Raw genomic sequence first — 15,687 nt, forward strand, 5'->3', positions numbered from 1 at the left:
GATTGTTTTGCGATCTCTCTCTCAACTCCATCCCCACCTCACACGGACGGCCTGAGGTTGGTCCCCCCCCACAATCCCGCCGGCCGTTCGTACTCAGCTAGCAATGCCCCTTCCATCCCACCATGGCCGAAGACCACGACCAAAGCAGAATCACACAGCTCGTTAGCCAGGCCCACGCCGACATTGAGGGCGCTGACTACGCCCATGCCGCCGAGCTGCTCCGAGAAGCGTCCGCCATCCAGCCCGAAAACGCGCTGATCAGGGATACGTGGCAGACGCTGCAAGAGCAAGAGTCCCGCGGGCCCTTTGTGCGTTTGGTCAAGAGCTATTTGAATTCCAAGAACGAAAAGCATGGCTGGGACGCCGTCGCCTACGTCGAGCACAACCAGCTTAGCCGGGATGTCGCAGAGGAAGCGACTCAGATCCTCATGGATTTCACCGGCGAGGACGCCATCGCCGACAGAATCACTGGCCGCCTGCTCAAGGGCCATTTGCACGCCCGAAAGTACCTGGCCGCCCATTTCAAAGAAAAACCTCACAACATTTTCGAGCGCTTCTTTGACCGCGGCGATGACAGCACCGAGGGCCTCTTTGTCGTCCTCCTCGACCCTTCTGCCTGGTCCTCCGAGGACGAGCGCATCACCGCCTTGAGAGACATCTTCATGCTCTCCTTGGCGCAGATGATGGAGGCTGGCCTGGCCCATCCGGAGCGCGCCATGAAGTCGATTTCGAGGGCCCTCGTGGCAGAGGCAAATCACCTCAATGGCATCATTGACGCCGACGGCTTCGATGTCATTTTGTCGTCCATGGACATTCGGGCGCCTCCTGCCCTTCGCAGCCAAGCAACGCTGGCAACCGCGAAGCTCCTGGAGCTGTCGCCCGAAAACTCTCAGAAATTGATCTCGCGCTACGTCGCACACAAGGTGCAGTATCCCACGACCGACGGCCTCGTATTGGCCTTTTCTGCCGCCGCTGCCATTTTCCCCATCGCCCCGCAACAGAGCGCCGCTATGTTCTTGACCCAGGGCTTTCTAGAAGGGCTGCCAGAGCTCGTCATGTCCCGGAGGAGCCAGCGCCTGGAGCAGGCTGCGCTTGAGCTGCTCAGCGCGGCGTGCATTGAGAAAACCTGCAGAGAGGCCATTGCGAAGCATGTCAAATTTTGGCTCGAGGATGTGGCAAAGACTAGTCTGGACAAGGCCAAAGCGAACAAGGCGGCTCTCATTCTCGTCAAAATTCATGAGGCGCCCGCTGGAGAAGATAGTGCGATGGTGTCTGACTCTGATGACCACACCCAGGACGAACTTGTAGCAAGGTTTAAGAATGTCGTGCTCTCGTCTGACGAAGTCGTCAAGCAAGAGTCGGTCGAGGGCCTGGCGTACTCGTCTCTGAAGCCCCGGGTCAAGGAAGAACTGGCCAAAGACAAGGTGTTCTTGCGGGAGTTGGTCAAGGTGATGAGTGCTGATGGGGCAGCGAAGCCACTGATTTTCGGCGGCTTGACCATCTTGAGCAACCTGACAGCATACCGTCCAGTGCGGACCGAGGAGCAAAAGAGAATCTCGCAGCTCAAGGCCTATGCAAACTCGAAGAGGCCAGCACCCGAGGACCCTCTTGACGACGACGCTCATGTCACAGCTCGGTGTGCCAAGGTACTGCAGGCAAACGTCGTTCCCTTTTTGGTACATGAATGCAAAAAGGCATCGCCAAACGTCCTCTCCCAGATCTTGGGGATCCTTCTTTCACTATCCAAGGAGCAGAAGCATAGGGGCACCATGGCCCAGCAGGGTGTCATCAAAGCGCTCCTCCAAGTCAATGAAACCGTCCAGCAACACACGACGCACACGCAAGCCTCATATGGCAAATCTGCCTCGTGGACCGCCGCCCACATCCTCGCGCGCATTCTCATCTCCGTCAACCCACACCACATCTTCTCAAACTCAACACTCCCAATCACGACAGCCGTGCGGCCGCTCGTGCACCTCCTCGACGACGACCCCGACCAAGAGCAGCGCGACCTGCTCCCAGTCTTCGAATCCCTTCTCGCCCTCACCAACCTGGCGTCCGCCGAAGACGACGCGCGCGAAGCCATCATCAAGCTGGCGTGGACGCGCATCGAAGACCTGCTGCTGGCCAACAACCCGATGGTGCAGCGGGCGTCGGTCGAGCTAGTCTGCAACCTCCAGCTGTCGCCGCACGGCGCCATCAAGTTCGCCGACGGCACGCCCGCCGCGCGCAACCGGCTGCACATCCTGCTGGCGCTGGCCGACGCCGAGGACGCGGCGACGCGGCGCGCGGCCGGCGGCGCGCTCGCCATGCTGACCGAGTGGGACGCGGCGGCCGACGCCGTGCTGCAGCGCGACCGCGGCGTCGACATCGTCTTGGGCCTCGTCGAGGACCCCGCCGACGACCTCCGCCACCGCGGCGTCGTCTGCCTCAAGAACCTCGTCACGGCGCCCGGCCCCGTCGGCGGCAGGGGTCGCGAGAAGGTCAAGGCTGCGAATGGGCCGGCTGTCTTGAAGGAGGTGCTCAAGGAGACGAAGAACCCGGCGATTCTGCAGGAGGGCGTTGTTGCGCTGAAGGCGCTTTTGTAGGAGGATCGCGAGAGAAGGGGGTAATGCGGGTGTCGTCGTTGTCGTTGTGCGGTTGTTGGTGGATGAACGAGCAAGTCGATGGACGGACGACAGAAGGGGGGGGTTTTGCATGCATAACTACCATCCTTCCTTCCTACCTTGTTACGTGCGTCTTCGCTCTGGTGTCGGTGGTGCGTGCTGCGCTGGCAGTTCACCGTCGTCCTTTTACTCCCCATTTTCCCTTCTCAGACGACAAAAAGACGACTAAAAAGGGAGAGCGTGATTATGATTATGGCCATTTCCTGTCCCTCTTGTGCTCCAGGTGGTCCACGGCTGCCCCCTTTTTCATTCTTGCGTGCATGAGTTGGCGGTATACAACAAGAGCAAGATGAACATGAAAAAGCACGACCAAAGCTATAGATACTGTTGTTGCTACTGTCGCTACTCGCTACTGCTGTCGTATTGTGTATAGAGGTGGACATAACAGAAAATTAGTGACTTGGCATGAACTCATTCTGTCAGTCAAAGACTTCTTTGCTACTTGAGCCAGGCTTGGAATTCTTCCCATACCACTCTTCCCAGAGAAAAGCTCTCAACTGATTCTCTGACTCCACCCACCTCCCCCCAACCATCCAGCCCATTTCCGAGTTCTGGGTATCTTCCGTCCGCCCACCGACCGGCTTGTGCTCTACGGCCGCCTTCGCGCCAGCACCTAAGAGACCCAGGAAAACCTACCGCCCATACAATCCGAGAAGTTGAACCAGCGGCTAGTATTGTCCACCCCAGTGGCCACCTGGTGGCGGCTGTGGCGGCTGCTGTCCGCCATACCCACCACCGCCACCGTACGCGCCTCCCTGGCCCCACTGTCCCGCGCCTCCTTGATCGCCGCCATAGCCTGGATAGCCTCCCTGCGGAGGAGGCGGCGGCTGGTGGCCGTACGGGCCGGGGGAGGGACCCTGATCGTTGTAGCCCTGTTGGTAGTGCGTGGGGAAAGCGTAGGGGTCTTGCGGGTTGTTCTGGGGCGGGCCCGGCGGGAGCGGGGCATCTTGCTGGTAAGCGTATTGCTGGTGATGAGGGGGTGGGGTTGAGTGGTAGGAAGGCGGGCCCTGCTCGTAAGTCGGCGTGTGTTGCTGGTACGGTTGGCCGCCGTGTTGCTGCTGAGGCGGAGACGAATTGTCGGCTTCGCGTTTCCCAAAGCCGCCGCTTCCACCACCGAGTATGCTGCTGAGCGGATTCTTGCCGCCAGACAGCTTGTTGATGTTGCCCAAAAGACCGCCGATGCCACCACTGCCGCCACCACTGTTCCCAGAGGAGCTGCCGCCAAAGTTTGCCAATCCACCCAAAGCACCGCCAAACCCGCCTCCACTAGAAGACTGTTGGGGTGGCTTTTGACCGCCATGGGAGTGACCTTGTCCACCAATGTTGTTCTTACCAGCACGGACGCTCTCGGAGCTGAGGAGGGTGTTAAGGTTTTGGCCGCGGTCGGGACGAGAGTGCGCCCAGTTCTCAACCACGGAAAACATCTTGCGATGAATTTCGCAGTGGTTGTCGCGGAGCGCTGGATGGTGGAAGACGCGGACGACGTCATTCAAAACCTCGTCGATGTTGGTGTTGGGATGGTCCATGGCATAGATGACGCGCGGGGCGACGTACTCGAGGATGGCACAGGCGAGCTGACCCGCTGGCTGGTTGAGGATATTGGCAAAATGGTCCTTGGAAAGGAGCGAGTGGGTGGGATCCGTGCAGTAGGGATCAGTCCATGGCTCGTACTGATGCTTGCCACTGGCGTCGATGACGACCGAGGAACCCTGCTTCATCTGCTTGGAAACAGCATTGATAATGGGCAGAACAAACGGAGCCAGCAGAGCAAAGACAAATTGCGTGATTCTCTCGCTGATTTTCTCGACCAGACTCTCAAGACCGGGGATCTTGGAAATAACGTTGCTAATGGAACGAACAACCTTGTCCCTGAACTCCAGAATGGGATAGATCTTGGGCACAACGCTCTGAGGATCAAAGTTGGGATTCATGCCCGGGACTCCAGGGCCAGGGGGGCCGCCGACCGAACCAGGCGGCGCGGCAAACTGGGGAGCTTGAGCGCGGGATCCGCTGTAGTCGTCCTGACCAAATCCACGGGACGCATTCTGAGCTGCTTGAGCATCTGAAGCAGCCTTCAAAGACATCGCCTCCTGGCAAAGCGACGAGGTGCCGGGAATTTTTGAAAGCAAACTCACAAGGCCGTCGGCATCAGCACCCGAGCCACTGCCTGATCGCTTGCCGGTCGCACCGCCCGAATTGCTCAGTTTTTGCGCCATTTCATCCATTTCTGACGGCACTTCGACTTCAGATTGGGTAAAGTGGTCCGTTGCCTCACCAAGAACGGAGTGAAGGAAATCAACAGCACCGAATGTGCCAGTGACAAGAGGGAAAATGTGCTTGCCATGGACATTCATTTGGGTGGCTGTACCGGTGTGGGGGAAGACGTTGTGAAAGCCAAGCTCTCGCAACGCAAGCTCTGTGTAGTTGGTGTGAGCTCCAAAGTCCTCGAGGGTGTGAAGACCCTGGCCCAGACAACGTAGAGCTTCGCAGAGGTCTTCTTCGCGACCCTTGGAGCCGCCAGTGCCATGAGTGTACATGCGGCCGTAGTGAATCGCACGGGCAAAGCTATGTTTGACGTAGCCTACACTTGTGGCCCATGGTCCATGCTCATTGGCGATGTAGTTCTTCATTCCTGAGGAATTTCAGCATACTAATGCAAGCACGTGCGTGGGGGCTATACCAGTATTGGGGTCGACCGCCAACTCTTCTTTCGAGACGGGGCCGCGGAGACGAGAGTCGTACCTGCGGGCATCCTCATTGTCCGCATAGTCCTGGAAATAAAGTCAGTCGGTGTCACGGAAGATTCGAATATACAAGATAATTACCTTTGGGTTGTCAATGTGCTCCTCAGGGCGGTAGACTGTTCAAATGTCAGCTCAGAGTCGATATGAGTACTGCGGGCGGGGCGGAGCGTACCGCCGAGACGTTCATGAGTAACTTCAAATTCCTTGGTCGCATATCCAAAGGACATGAAGGCCAAGATCCACACGAGTATGCGAATCTGAGGCTGGTCAGTGCGTTGATGGAGCAAGTCAAGCGGGAAACGTACCGTATCGGCCTGCACGCCCTTCAAAGTGCCCACATCGACGGCTTGCGAATAGTCTCTCAAAAAGTTTCTGGACTCGTTAGATGCGGGCTCGTGGAAAGACGGTTGCACAAGCCTCACCCAAAGTAGACGCGCTTGATCATCATGGAGGACCATTTGTGGCCCTTGAGGCACGCGACCTTTTTGAGCATGTCTTCGATGTCGCCATGGCGCCAGTTGACTCCCTCGATGGTGGAGATGCTCGCAATGTTGCCAGCGCCGAACTGCAGCGAGGGGCGGGCCAGACAGAAGAGGACGATGAAGACAACAAAGAGGCTGAAGTGGAGGCGCCGCATGGTGGTTGGCCTGCCTTGAGAAGTGGGAAACTGGAGGGTGTGGAGCTGTCCTGGACGATCGGCTCACGACGGATGGGGCTTTTTAAGAGGATGTTGGTATGGCGTGTTAGGTTGGTGATGGAACCGAAGGCAGGCGGCAAGCTGAAGGCCGTAGGTAGGCACGCCTGGCAGGTGAGAATGCGCACGGACCTCCCCTACAACGTCATCCTGTGGCTCGGTAAAAGGGAGGGCTGAGGTGATGTTTCTTGGGCGGTGCTCCCTGCAACCAACCCAACACATACTGTACATAGCCACCGCGCTTCCATTCCATTATCCATTTCCCAAAGAACATTACTCGTCTCTCATCTCAGCCTCCCACGTTCCTTGGGTGCCTCTCCAGTCAGGCGCATCATCCTGTCCTCAACCTCCCGCCTCTTCTCCGCGTTTGCTTTTTTGAAAGCCTTCAAGTCTGCCCTCGCATTCGGCATCTCGACCTCTTGCAACTTCTGCAGCGCCTCTTGCTGGTCCGCAAGCTTCAACTGGACCCCAAACTTGATCAGCGCGCGGTACTTGTCATGATCAAGCTCCCATTTGAGATCGAAATGATCCGGATCCATCTTGGACTGATCAATCGATATCTTGGCTCCTTTTCTCAATGCAATCATTTCCACATCACGCTCGTTCAATTCCTTCTGCAGCCTCTCCACGATCTCAACTGCTTTTGATACGACGTCTTCCTTCTTCTTGACCCATTTCTCGAGCCTCCTTGTTTTGTCGTCTTGGTCACCCCTCTCCTGCTTCCTAGGCTCCTCTGGTGAGGTCGAAGCCATCGTGTTCTTAAGCGCGCGGAAGCCGTTTGATCGATCCAGGTATATCTTGTGCAGCCTCTCCAAATCCTCGTCCGTGATTTCTCTTGTATAAACATCCCGCTGGGCAATGTTCGCGATCCACCCGTCCATATCTTTTTCTTGTCTTTTCATCTCGTCTATTACGGACTGTAAATCTTGCCCCAACTTTGCCCTTTGACCTTCGAGATGGTCGCCCATGGCCTTGATTTGTGAGAGTTGAGCCGAATGGTCCCGGGAATCGCCACTTTCCTGTTGCACAGAGGTTGCAGTGGCGATCATCCTCTGTTGCTTCTCTATAACTTTGTCCTTGGCCTGTATCTCCTTGTCCATGATGTTGACTTGATCATGGTACTCTTTGAGGATGATCTTGTGCAACGGCAAGTTGCAGACCTCCATGGCCTGCAGTCGGGCAGTCCTGAGCCGCCACACCTGTATTTCCCTGTCCTGCTCTTTGACCTTTTCGGCGTATTCAGCAAGGAACTGGTGGTGGAGCGGCATGCTGCACTCTCTCGAATTCTTCACCTTTTCTCGATCCGCCTCCATCTCCTTGACACGGCGACTCAGCCCTTCGTGCTCCGCAACATGACACGGCTTGGTCTTATTCCTCTCCTGCAGCTCTCTGCTCAAGCGGTTCTTAGCACGCAGATAGCCATCTCTCTCCCTCTTAAACTTGTCGCTTTTCGTCCGCAGCTCTTGCACCTCCGCCTGACTCTCCTCAACTCGCCTCTGCAGCTCCCGCTGCTCATCAACCAACGTCACAAAATCATCCTCCCTCTTCTCCCCCTGCTCCACCCGCTCCTTCAGCTCCTCGATCTCGCTCTTCAAGTCGCGGATCGTATTCACCGCCTTCCTGTGCTCTGGCACTTCGCACGACGCCTCCATGGCCTTCATGTCCATCGACGGGCCCCCGCCGACCTGAGCGCCCGCCGACATCGAGCGCGATCGACGCGGGTGCAGCCCACCGCTGCTGTTGGCTCTGACGCTTGGGATCCGAAACATGGGGGGTCGGGGCACCTCTTCTTCTTCGGGGCTGGCAGGCCCGCTGACTGTGATGCTGGGAACAGGCGATGCGGAAGACGCGCGGTTTTGTGTTTGCTCTGAGCCGACGTCGAGGACGAGCTGCGGGACGCCGTGAACGGCTGTCTCTGCGGCTGTCTCAGTGAGTTTGTTCGGACTGGTACTCCTGATTGACGGGGTTGTTTCGCTGCTGCCATTGTAGACGTCAGTACTGTCAAACGCCTTGCCGTCTGGCGTGCGCGTGTTCCATTTTGTTTCGAAGGGGGATGCAGATGGCGCTGTCAGTCCAGCGCTGAGGCGTTTTCCGTCAGACATGGCAATCGGTTTCTGTACTTCGGTCGAGTCAATGTGCCACGGAGCATAGGGAGCATTCAAGTGAGGAAGACAGAAATCGCAGTGCGGCTTTACAACGCAGGGTTTTATCGGAAAATATGAGTGGCGGCCGACGGAGGTGATATTCTTTGTTCAAGCAGCTTTGTGCAAGGTACGGGTCCAGATCAGGTCGACCAAGCCCCTTTGATCGTCCTGTTAGAATGCGCAGGGGGAACAAAGTAGATTTGATCAGTCGTACGCGAAGTCTAGATTTGCATGGGCGTTCAGACATTCACTTGCAAGTCGTGAAACAAGAAGTCATCATCGAACTGTGGTTTCATTGTGGGGTTGAAGTGGTCCTGCCGTAAAATCTTCCCATCTCCATCCTATCGGAAAGTTCATCTCCAAAAAGTGATGAGCAAGAAAGCGAGAGAATAGGGTCAGTCAAGTGCTCAAACGCCTGGAAATGCAACCGAGAGACCCGCGCCTGCTGAATGACCAGCTAACCGGCCGACCGACCGACCGACCAACCGATCCGTCCCAATGCATGCACCTTCCGATATGCTGTATCCTGATCCGAATGCAAAAAAGTGAAAGTGAAAGACGAAAAGACCAGAAGCAGTAGAGAATCGATGTCCCAAGTCCGAGTCGTGTCCCAGGACTCACAGAGTCGAGAGATGAGCGAAAGCAGTTGATAAGGCAGGCGTCTAGCGTCTCGAGATGCTGCCGTTCTGGCACTTGGTCCCAGGGGCGACAGACTGCCAGGCAACAGAACCGCTGTTACAGATGCCGAATTTATCAGTGCCATTGCAGACGATCGCTCCGCTTTGAGAGCAGCTCGAAGAGCCAGTTGAGCTGAGCGGAGTCGAGGCAGCGGGAGTGCCAGCAGGCGTGTTGACAGCAACAGGAGTACTGTTGGCGTTGGCAGCGGGCGTTTCGTTTGCGTTGGCCGCAGGAGTCGTTTGCGTGTACACAGTGGCGAGGGTGGAGGCCACGGGGGTTGCAGCAGCTGAAGACGCACCAGGTGCCATGACCGCAGCGCTGCTCTCAGAGGTCCCAGAGCTGCCAGAGCTGCCCGACGAGCCACTGCTGGCTTTCTGACAGCTGCTGCCAACAGCATCATAGAAGGGACCCGAGCCAATCTTCTGCACAGTCTGACCTGGGTTCGGGAAGACGAGATCGCCCGACTCCTTGGTGGTGCAGCCATCGCCCGTGTTGGCAACAAACATGTCTGGAAGCTTGTTGTAGGCATCCTTGCTGTCGGATCCGCCCGTGACCGTGATGGGAGCGCAGTTCATGTACATTTCCCGGTTGCCAATCCTGTTGAACCAAGTCCATGCAAAGGTGGCCTTGCCGTTGGGGATTTCCTTCGGAATGGAAAATTTGAATGTCGAAGGGCCACCATCGACGCCAGGACATCCTCCCTCGAAGCTCTTGACGACCTTGAAAGTTGAGCTCTTTGTGGGCTCCGGGTCGAGAGAAACGGAGAGTTGGCAGCTACCACCGCCGTGGACAGCAGAGCCTTGAAACGATAGCGTCTGCTCCTCGCCCACAGCCATCTTGTTCATGGTGGAAATGTCGTAGACGCCAGAGCGCTGTTTGCATGGAAAGTCGCTTCCACTGCTCGAGAGAGGGCTGTTGTTGAGACTGCTTTTGCCATACGGAACCGGGCTCGTCATGATCATATGCCCCTTGACCATCGAGGCCATAAGGGAAGTGGCAAAAAGAAGGGTGGAAGTAATAGGAGCCATTTTGTGTCAAGGAGTGGACTGGTTGAAAAGAAGACCTGCTTCGATGATGCTGAGAAAGGAAGGGAGTGAATGGAAAGGCAGTAACCACAGTTGATGGAGAGTCGAAGGGAGAGGAAGACACTGGAGGTTCTTAAAAGGCCGGGCATCTGCATGGCGATTGTGTCGCGCGCCTATGCCGACGCAACACAGCGAAGCGAAAACCGGGGCGAGTGAACATAGACTAACACCAAGTTGGGAATCACCTACACGAGTTTCGATGTCGTTTCAACTGCGTCCACGGCGCCTGGACGGTGCAGTCACCTTTGAGGTGCAAGCGAGGGTTGACAGCACATCCTTTGGGGCATGACTGGTGCTTGTGCGATGATTGTGAGGATGTAGTCTTCCTTCGGTCCAGCAGCACCTGTTGCCTTCGGGAGGGTTCATTGGTCAGCTTTTGAGCGGCTCAAACGAGTCGATGCATTAGGCCGGCGCATTTGTGGGCTTCCCCAGAGGAAGGATTGCAGTAAACAACCCTGAAGCGGCGTCGCTGTAACCATGGAGGTAAGTGATCGTCATCGTTTTACAAAATCGGAAGAAGAGACGGTGAAGCTGGAAATGCGGTTGCATTGATTCGGGAGCTGGATGAGCCCTGTGACGGAAGGAGCAGCACTGGTCGTGAATGCCAGGGATATGCAGTCGCCAAAGATGTCTATGGACAAGAGCTTGCAGGTTTGTGTTGGCTGAGCGGAGCGTCAGGGGTCGTAGTGCTTCACATGGCGCTGCTGGTTCTTTGGCGCCGCGATGTCATTGGCGTGCTTGTAAGCGCCGGAAGTGATGTTGTAGATCATGGAGCGGCCTTTACGACCACCTGGAGCCGAATGCACAATGCCCACTCCGAGATGCCAATCCTGGCAAACAATGAGATTCTGTGGTGGTGACGGGAATGACGATGGGAACGGGGGGTGCCTGAGTTTGTTGGACCGACATGTACGTGTAGAGCCTCAGGCCAAGGAAAACGCGGGAGAAAAGTCGGGCCGATGGCGCCTGCGAGCCCAGCATCGGATTGGATGTCGACTCGCGCAACGCGCAACGCCAAAGCCATCTCTGCATTCCCGTCGATTGCACGCGCCAGGCGCCTGGCCGCACCTTGGATTGTTTCTCATCTGTTCATCCTCTGGACTGGAAATCTGCATCTGACCCTCAGACCTCGTTGCGACCCGGCTTCGATCCTCTGCCACTTGGCGCTCGACTGCGAGGTGCGCGCGCATACCGCATCGTCCAGACGCCATGTCTTCACTCACGGCCAAAACCAACCCGCCCCAGGCCTTTATATCTAGCTACGCTCCGCGCATCCGCACATATGGCAACTCTCTTCTACAGCCTGTCATCCAGCAGTCGCAGCAGCTTCCTCCTGCGCGAACCACCAAGCGCGGGACCACCGCCATAAACTACGCCGAGGACGGATATGACGATGATGACTTTGAGGACAGTGAAGGGCCCAGGAGACGTCCAACTGGACTACGGAGTTTGAGGCAACAAGATGATCCCGCGATAAAGCAGGGGCCCGACGTCTCCCAACTGGGCAAAGAGCTGACCGCCCCGGTCGAGGTGCAAGGAATATGGAGAGAATGGATGGGTAAACCAAAGCGCGCTATGTGAGTGACCACATATTCGACATTGAGATCATGACTGATTGTTCCAAGGACCGAGAAGCAGCTTCAGGTGCAAACGCATCTCCCTCTCAACCTAATTCCCATCCGCATCGACCTCACAATCCAACCCTTTCGCCCAGAGGCGCCCTTACCCACTCCACACAATGCGCGCGAATTCGGCATCGATGAAAATCTCCCTGCATACAAGCAGCCAGATGTCACACCAGCATACAGGCTCAAGGACTCTTTTTTGTGGAACTTGCACGAGGCTCTCACAACGCCGGACCAGTTTGCAAAAGTCTTTGTGGACGAGATGGACTTTCCTCATGATCGAAAGCCCTTGATCATTCTTGAAATCGCCAACCAAATCCGTCAACAATTAGAAGAGTACGCCGGCGTGGCCATGCATCCCCTCTTTCACTCCATCAACAGCGCTTCCAATATCCTCCCCTCTCGATCGGCCCTACCGGGCGCCTCTAGAGACCAATCATCCACGCCGGCGCCGACCAGCAACTTCGCCCCGACTCCTTCGCTAGGTCCGAATGGCACGGGTGGTGCCAGCACGCCGGTACCTGTCGGACCAAATGGCAGCAGCGTATCTGCCACAGCTGCACCTCTGCCTTCGGAAGATGTTCTCAATCCCGACGACACTTACCGCTGCATCATAAGCCTTACCATCAACCTCATGAACCGCCTATATAGCGACAAGTTTGAATGGTCGTTATTACACCCTCCTGGCTTTGCTGAGATTTTCGCCAAGCAAACCTGCGCCGACTTGGGCCTTGCCGGCGAGTGGGTTCCCGCCATGACACACGCAATCTACGAAGCAGTGTTGCGTCTGAAGAAGGAGGCTTGCGAAAATGGAGGATTAGTCGGCTACGGCGAGATCGATAATGACGCAGCCGAAGGGGTCGAAGCAGGGTGGAGATATGACCCGGAACACTTAGCCGACGAGTGGGAGCCCAAGGTTGAGACGCTGTCAAAAGAGGAAATCGAGAAGAGGGAGGGTGACCGCGAGAGACAAATCAGGCGGCTAAGGAGAGAAACGGCAAGATTTTCAAGCACGGCCAACATGCAAGGGGGCATGCCGCAGGGGAGCGACTACTTTGCTCTCGAGCAAGCAGAAGAGCGCATGGGTCGGGGTGAACGAAGCAAGAAGAAGCGGCGATTCCGGAGCTTGAGTCCGCAAGCACGGGATAGTCCGGACACGACAGGAGGCTATGGTGGCCAAGGGGGTGGTTTGGCGGATTGGTACGTGCTCCACACGAGGCACAAGGAGAAGCATCGTCATGTGCTAATCATCGTCCACAGGGAACGACAAAGTTGGCGCTGCTCTCATTGTTTGATATCCGGACAGGCGGCTTGGGCAGTAAGAGATGGACCAAATGGGCCGAGGGTGAGTTTCTTTCCCCACCCCTCCTTTCTTTCCACATCTCTTTCACTGCTATGCCGCCATTAAACACCACCGACTAACGATTGTTCCAGTCTCTCTGCCACAACTGCGGGTACCTGTACGAGCGCGACAAGCGCCTACCGGCATGGTCTTACCAGCTCTTCCTCTACGACTTGCACCTGAAGCGGTGATGCTTTGCACACCATCCGCCTATTCCCCCGCCCGCGCTTTGAGAGACTCGACTTTTCGTCTCAAGGCAGCGCTCAAATGATGAGCTCATAATCGTCGTCTGCCTCTGCAATCACCGTAAACCGCATCCTCTCTACCGCGCCACCCGACCCCTTGACTTGTTGAACTTCTCTCGGCTTGTCCCCGAGGGGAAAAATCTACCCCATCACACGACGACTCCCATCCATCGTACCCAGAGATGGCGGCGAGCAGAACCAGCACCTCTCAACAGCCTGTCTACCTGTTCCAAATCGCCACGGCGACTGTCGTCTGCCTGGGGTCAGATGGCAAATCATGGCGCCATCTTGCTGGTCTCACAACCATGACCACCAGCCGTCATCCCACCTTTCGCACGAACATGCCCTCGAGAGGGCGGAGGAAAGGATTCCGGTTGTCTTTTTTCTCCTCTTCCTTCCGCGTTGCCGTGCTCGTCGTTGACTTGTGTGTGTGTACGATACCTAGACAGACAGACAGGCAGACAGACAGACAGAGAGACGGACAGGGCAGTCGGCAAACTGACGAAGCATCTGACGAATTGCCGCAAGAAAAGAAATTTTAATGTTCAAGACTTGATTGCCATGTAGTCGTGGACCTGATGTGCTCGGTGCATGTCGTGATTGCGTTTGTCAAGTTGCTCAGTGAGGCGCTTGGGTGTCAAAGAAGAGACAGGGGGTCTATTGACCTCCCGATTCATTCACTCAGTACTCCGATGCTCCGTCGTCCCTTTTACCGTCCGTCCGCCCCTTTTCCTTTGCCGGTGCGCCAAACGCCCTGTCCTGTTCCATGGGTACCTGTCCCACAGCGAGCTCGCCAAATCAGGAAGTATTCGACCCGTCCGCCCATCGCTCTACTCTGCATCCTGGCCCGTCCAATCAACGCCTGTCCAGTCACCTACTTCCCACGCAACAAACCCCACACAAACTCCCCATCTCCGCCATTGCCCCAGTGCCTTTCCCATCATGACTACACATCGGAATCGTAATCATCGCCCTCATCCTCCTCGCGCGCCCTCTTCCGCGTGATGCTACTCATCCCGTCATCTTCCGTCCCAAAACCAGCGCATATGCCCGCATCCGCGCGACCAGGACGCGCGTCGACGGTCGCTGTAGATGCAGAGGCAGAGGCAGCGGGCACGCCTGAGCCGACGCACAGCCGCTTTCGGGCGCCGTTGGCGTGCGTCGGTTGCCGAGTGTCTTTGTTGTTGCTATTGCTGATATTGCGAGCGGGTGGAGCGCCCGCAAGCGACGGGCGAGGGAGTGCGGGGGCAGAGCTGTCTGCGGCGGCAGGGGGCGTCAGGGGCGCGGCAGGGGGGGCTGGCTTGTCGTTTTCGGTGCCGTCGACCATGACGTTCGGCGCAGTGGTAGGAGGAGCAGCGTTCGACATGCCGTTGTTCGTTTGCATCTGCGCAGCGGCGCCGGTGTTGCCGCTGCGAGCAGCTGCAAGAGCACCGTACGCCGCGGCGGCCGGGTTGCCGCCCACGATGTTCCTGTCGCCGACGACGTGGACACTGCAGTCGATGAGGATGTTGACGGGCCCGCGGGCCTGCGGCGAGAAGATGGACTGCGCCGAGAAGATGGACTGCGCATCTGTGGGCTGGTTGTCTGTCGTGGCTGGGGCAGCGCGCTGCTGCTGCTGCTGCTGCTGCTGCTGCTGCTCCTGACATGGCAGGGGCCGGTTCCCGTTCAAGATGGCGAGGATCGAGGCGGTCCAGCGCATGCCGTCCAGGGGTGACGCGGTGATGATGTTTTGCGAGCCAAGCACCGACAGCTTGTTGTTCACGTGGATGGTCTTTTCGCCGTCTTTGGTGTCGTCCTGGGCTGATTCCGGGGTGGAGGAGCGCGAGACAGCGCCGTTGATGGGTTGCGCGAAGTTTGGGTCGGCGTACAGACCGTCTTCTCCGTCTTCATCATCATCGTCGTCGTCGTCGTCATCATCGTCATCAAGGGTGCCGTCGTAAATGGATTGAGGTGGTGTTTGATCCTGGGGAGCATATGCTGGAGGCGGAGAGCCAATATCAGTGTCCCTGGTGCGAACGGTTGCGACGTTGGCGTCAACCATAATTTTGTGGTATTCGTGATTTAGCGCATTGAGGTCCATGGCGGGTCAATGATGCCGCAACGGCACAAGGTACGAAATGAGTAGGAAGTCGGAGATGAGGGAGAGACTATGGAAAGGAGAGTTGAAGTTTGTTCAGGTGGGGACGGAGCTAAATTATACATTCAGACTGCAAGCAAACGAAACAATCTGGCACCCAACACATGTAGGCACCCTCGGGCAGCATCTCGGAATGTTTGTTGCGCTCAGCTTGTACCTCCAAGTTTGAGCAGCCACTGCTATTGTGAGGGTGGCCGTGGGCAAGGTCGGCGACAATAGCTGCTATTGAGGGCGGCCACTGCTATTGTTTCCGCTTTGGGTCGTGGGTCGCCGCGTGTCCAACACAGGACCAATTGCTCTGGCGCATGGCTATTGTCTCAGGCCTGA

The 15,687-nt window shown here is 56.8% G+C and overlaps 6 protein-coding genes across 6 annotated transcripts; 3 read left to right on the forward strand and 3 right to left on the reverse strand.

Moving 5' to 3' along the window:
- On the forward strand, positions 1-2,961 carry J3D65DRAFT_399352 (myosin-binding striated muscle assembly central-domain-containing protein). Its single transcript, XM_066795910.1, has one exon. It carries the CDS (start codon positions 123-125, stop codon positions 2,586-2,588), a length of 2,466 nt encoding a protein of 821 aa, XP_066654432.1. The 5' UTR covers positions 1-122; the 3' UTR covers positions 2,589-2,961.
- A 12-nt stretch (positions 2,962-2,973) lies between these two features.
- Positions 2,974-6,153, reverse strand: J3D65DRAFT_627106 (heterokaryon incompatibility protein Het-C-domain-containing protein). The gene is made up of 6 exons (XM_066800506.1): positions 5,833-6,153; positions 5,716-5,782; positions 5,583-5,667; positions 5,492-5,526; positions 5,347-5,437; positions 2,974-5,298 (listed from the first exon to the last, which is right to left on the reverse strand). Exons 1-6 carry the CDS (start codon positions 6,045-6,047, stop codon positions 3,335-3,337), a joined length of 2,457 nt encoding a protein of 818 aa, XP_066654433.1. The 5' UTR covers positions 6,048-6,153; the 3' UTR covers positions 2,974-3,334.
- A 1,165-nt stretch (positions 6,154-7,318) lies between these two features.
- J3D65DRAFT_627110 (uncharacterized protein) lies at positions 7,319-8,217 on the forward strand. Its single transcript, XM_066800507.1, has one exon. It carries the CDS (start codon positions 7,457-7,459, stop codon positions 7,973-7,975), a length of 519 nt encoding a protein of 172 aa, XP_066654434.1. The 5' UTR covers positions 7,319-7,456; the 3' UTR covers positions 7,976-8,217.
- A 214-nt stretch (positions 8,218-8,431) lies between these two features.
- J3D65DRAFT_627111 (uncharacterized protein) lies at positions 8,432-10,044 on the reverse strand. The gene has a single exon (XM_066800508.1). The coding sequence runs from the start codon at positions 9,952-9,954 to the stop codon at positions 8,911-8,913; it is 1,044 nt and encodes a 347-aa protein (XP_066654435.1). The 5' UTR covers positions 9,955-10,044; the 3' UTR covers positions 8,432-8,910.
- A 1,084-nt stretch (positions 10,045-11,128) lies between these two features.
- J3D65DRAFT_399529 (uncharacterized protein) lies at positions 11,129-13,287 on the forward strand. The gene is made up of 4 exons (XM_066795911.1): positions 11,129-11,588; positions 11,637-12,836; positions 12,897-12,981; positions 13,071-13,287. The coding sequence occupies exons 1-4, from the start codon at positions 11,221-11,223 to the stop codon at positions 13,167-13,169; spliced, it is 1,752 nt and encodes a 583-aa protein (XP_066654436.1). The 5' UTR covers positions 11,129-11,220; the 3' UTR covers positions 13,170-13,287.
- A 541-nt stretch (positions 13,288-13,828) lies between these two features.
- J3D65DRAFT_399631 (uncharacterized protein) lies at positions 13,829-15,521 on the reverse strand. The gene has a single exon (XM_066795913.1). The coding sequence runs from the start codon at positions 15,301-15,303 to the stop codon at positions 14,170-14,172; it is 1,134 nt and encodes a 377-aa protein (XP_066654437.1). The 5' UTR covers positions 15,304-15,521; the 3' UTR covers positions 13,829-14,169.
- Between the last annotated feature and the right edge of the window lie 166 nt (positions 15,522-15,687).

The sequence above is a fragment of the Phyllosticta citribraziliensis genome (genome assembly GCF_038025025.1).
Source record: "Phyllosticta citribraziliensis strain CPC 17464 chromosome Unknown J3D65scaffold_7, whole genome shotgun sequence".
Taxonomy (NCBI): domain Eukaryota; kingdom Fungi; phylum Ascomycota; class Dothideomycetes; order Botryosphaeriales; family Phyllostictaceae; genus Phyllosticta; species Phyllosticta citribraziliensis.

What these genes read in the sequence shown, in the direction of transcription:
- J3D65DRAFT_399352 (XM_066795910.1), top strand. Translation starts at nt 123, where the DNA reads ATGGCCGAAGACCACGACCAAAGCAGAATCACACAGCTCGTTAGCCAG.
- J3D65DRAFT_627106 (XM_066800506.1), bottom strand. Translation starts at nt 6,047, where the DNA reads ATGCGGCGCCTCCACTTCAGCCTCTTTGTTGTCTTCATCGTCCTCTTC. An exon ending in TACTCATGAACGTCTCGGCG is followed by an intron (nt 5,527 to 5,582) that starts GTACGCTCCGCC and finishes ACATTTGAACAG; the next exon opens with TCTACCGCCCTGAGGAGCAC. An exon ending in GGCGGTCGACCCCAATACTG is followed by an intron (nt 5,299 to 5,346) that starts GTATAGCCCCCA and finishes GAAATTCCTCAG; the next exon opens with GAATGAAGAACTACATCGCC.
- J3D65DRAFT_627110 (XM_066800507.1), top strand. Translation starts at nt 7,457, where the DNA reads ATGACACGGCTTGGTCTTATTCCTCTCCTGCAGCTCTCTGCTCAAGCG.
- J3D65DRAFT_627111 (XM_066800508.1), bottom strand. Translation starts at nt 9,954, where the DNA reads ATGGCTCCTATTACTTCCACCCTTCTTTTTGCCACTTCCCTTATGGCC.
- J3D65DRAFT_399529 (XM_066795911.1), top strand. Translation starts at nt 11,221, where the DNA reads ATGTCTTCACTCACGGCCAAAACCAACCCGCCCCAGGCCTTTATATCT. An exon ending in GGTAAACCAAAGCGCGCTAT is followed by an intron (nt 11,589 to 11,636) that starts GTGAGTGACCAC and finishes GATTGTTCCAAG; the next exon opens with GACCGAGAAGCAGCTTCAGG. An exon ending in GGGGGTGGTTTGGCGGATTG is followed by an intron (nt 12,837 to 12,896) that starts GTACGTGCTCCA and finishes CATCGTCCACAG; the next exon opens with GGAACGACAAAGTTGGCGCT.
- J3D65DRAFT_399631 (XM_066795913.1), bottom strand. Translation starts at nt 15,303, where the DNA reads ATGGACCTCAATGCGCTAAATCACGAATACCACAAAATTATGGTTGAC.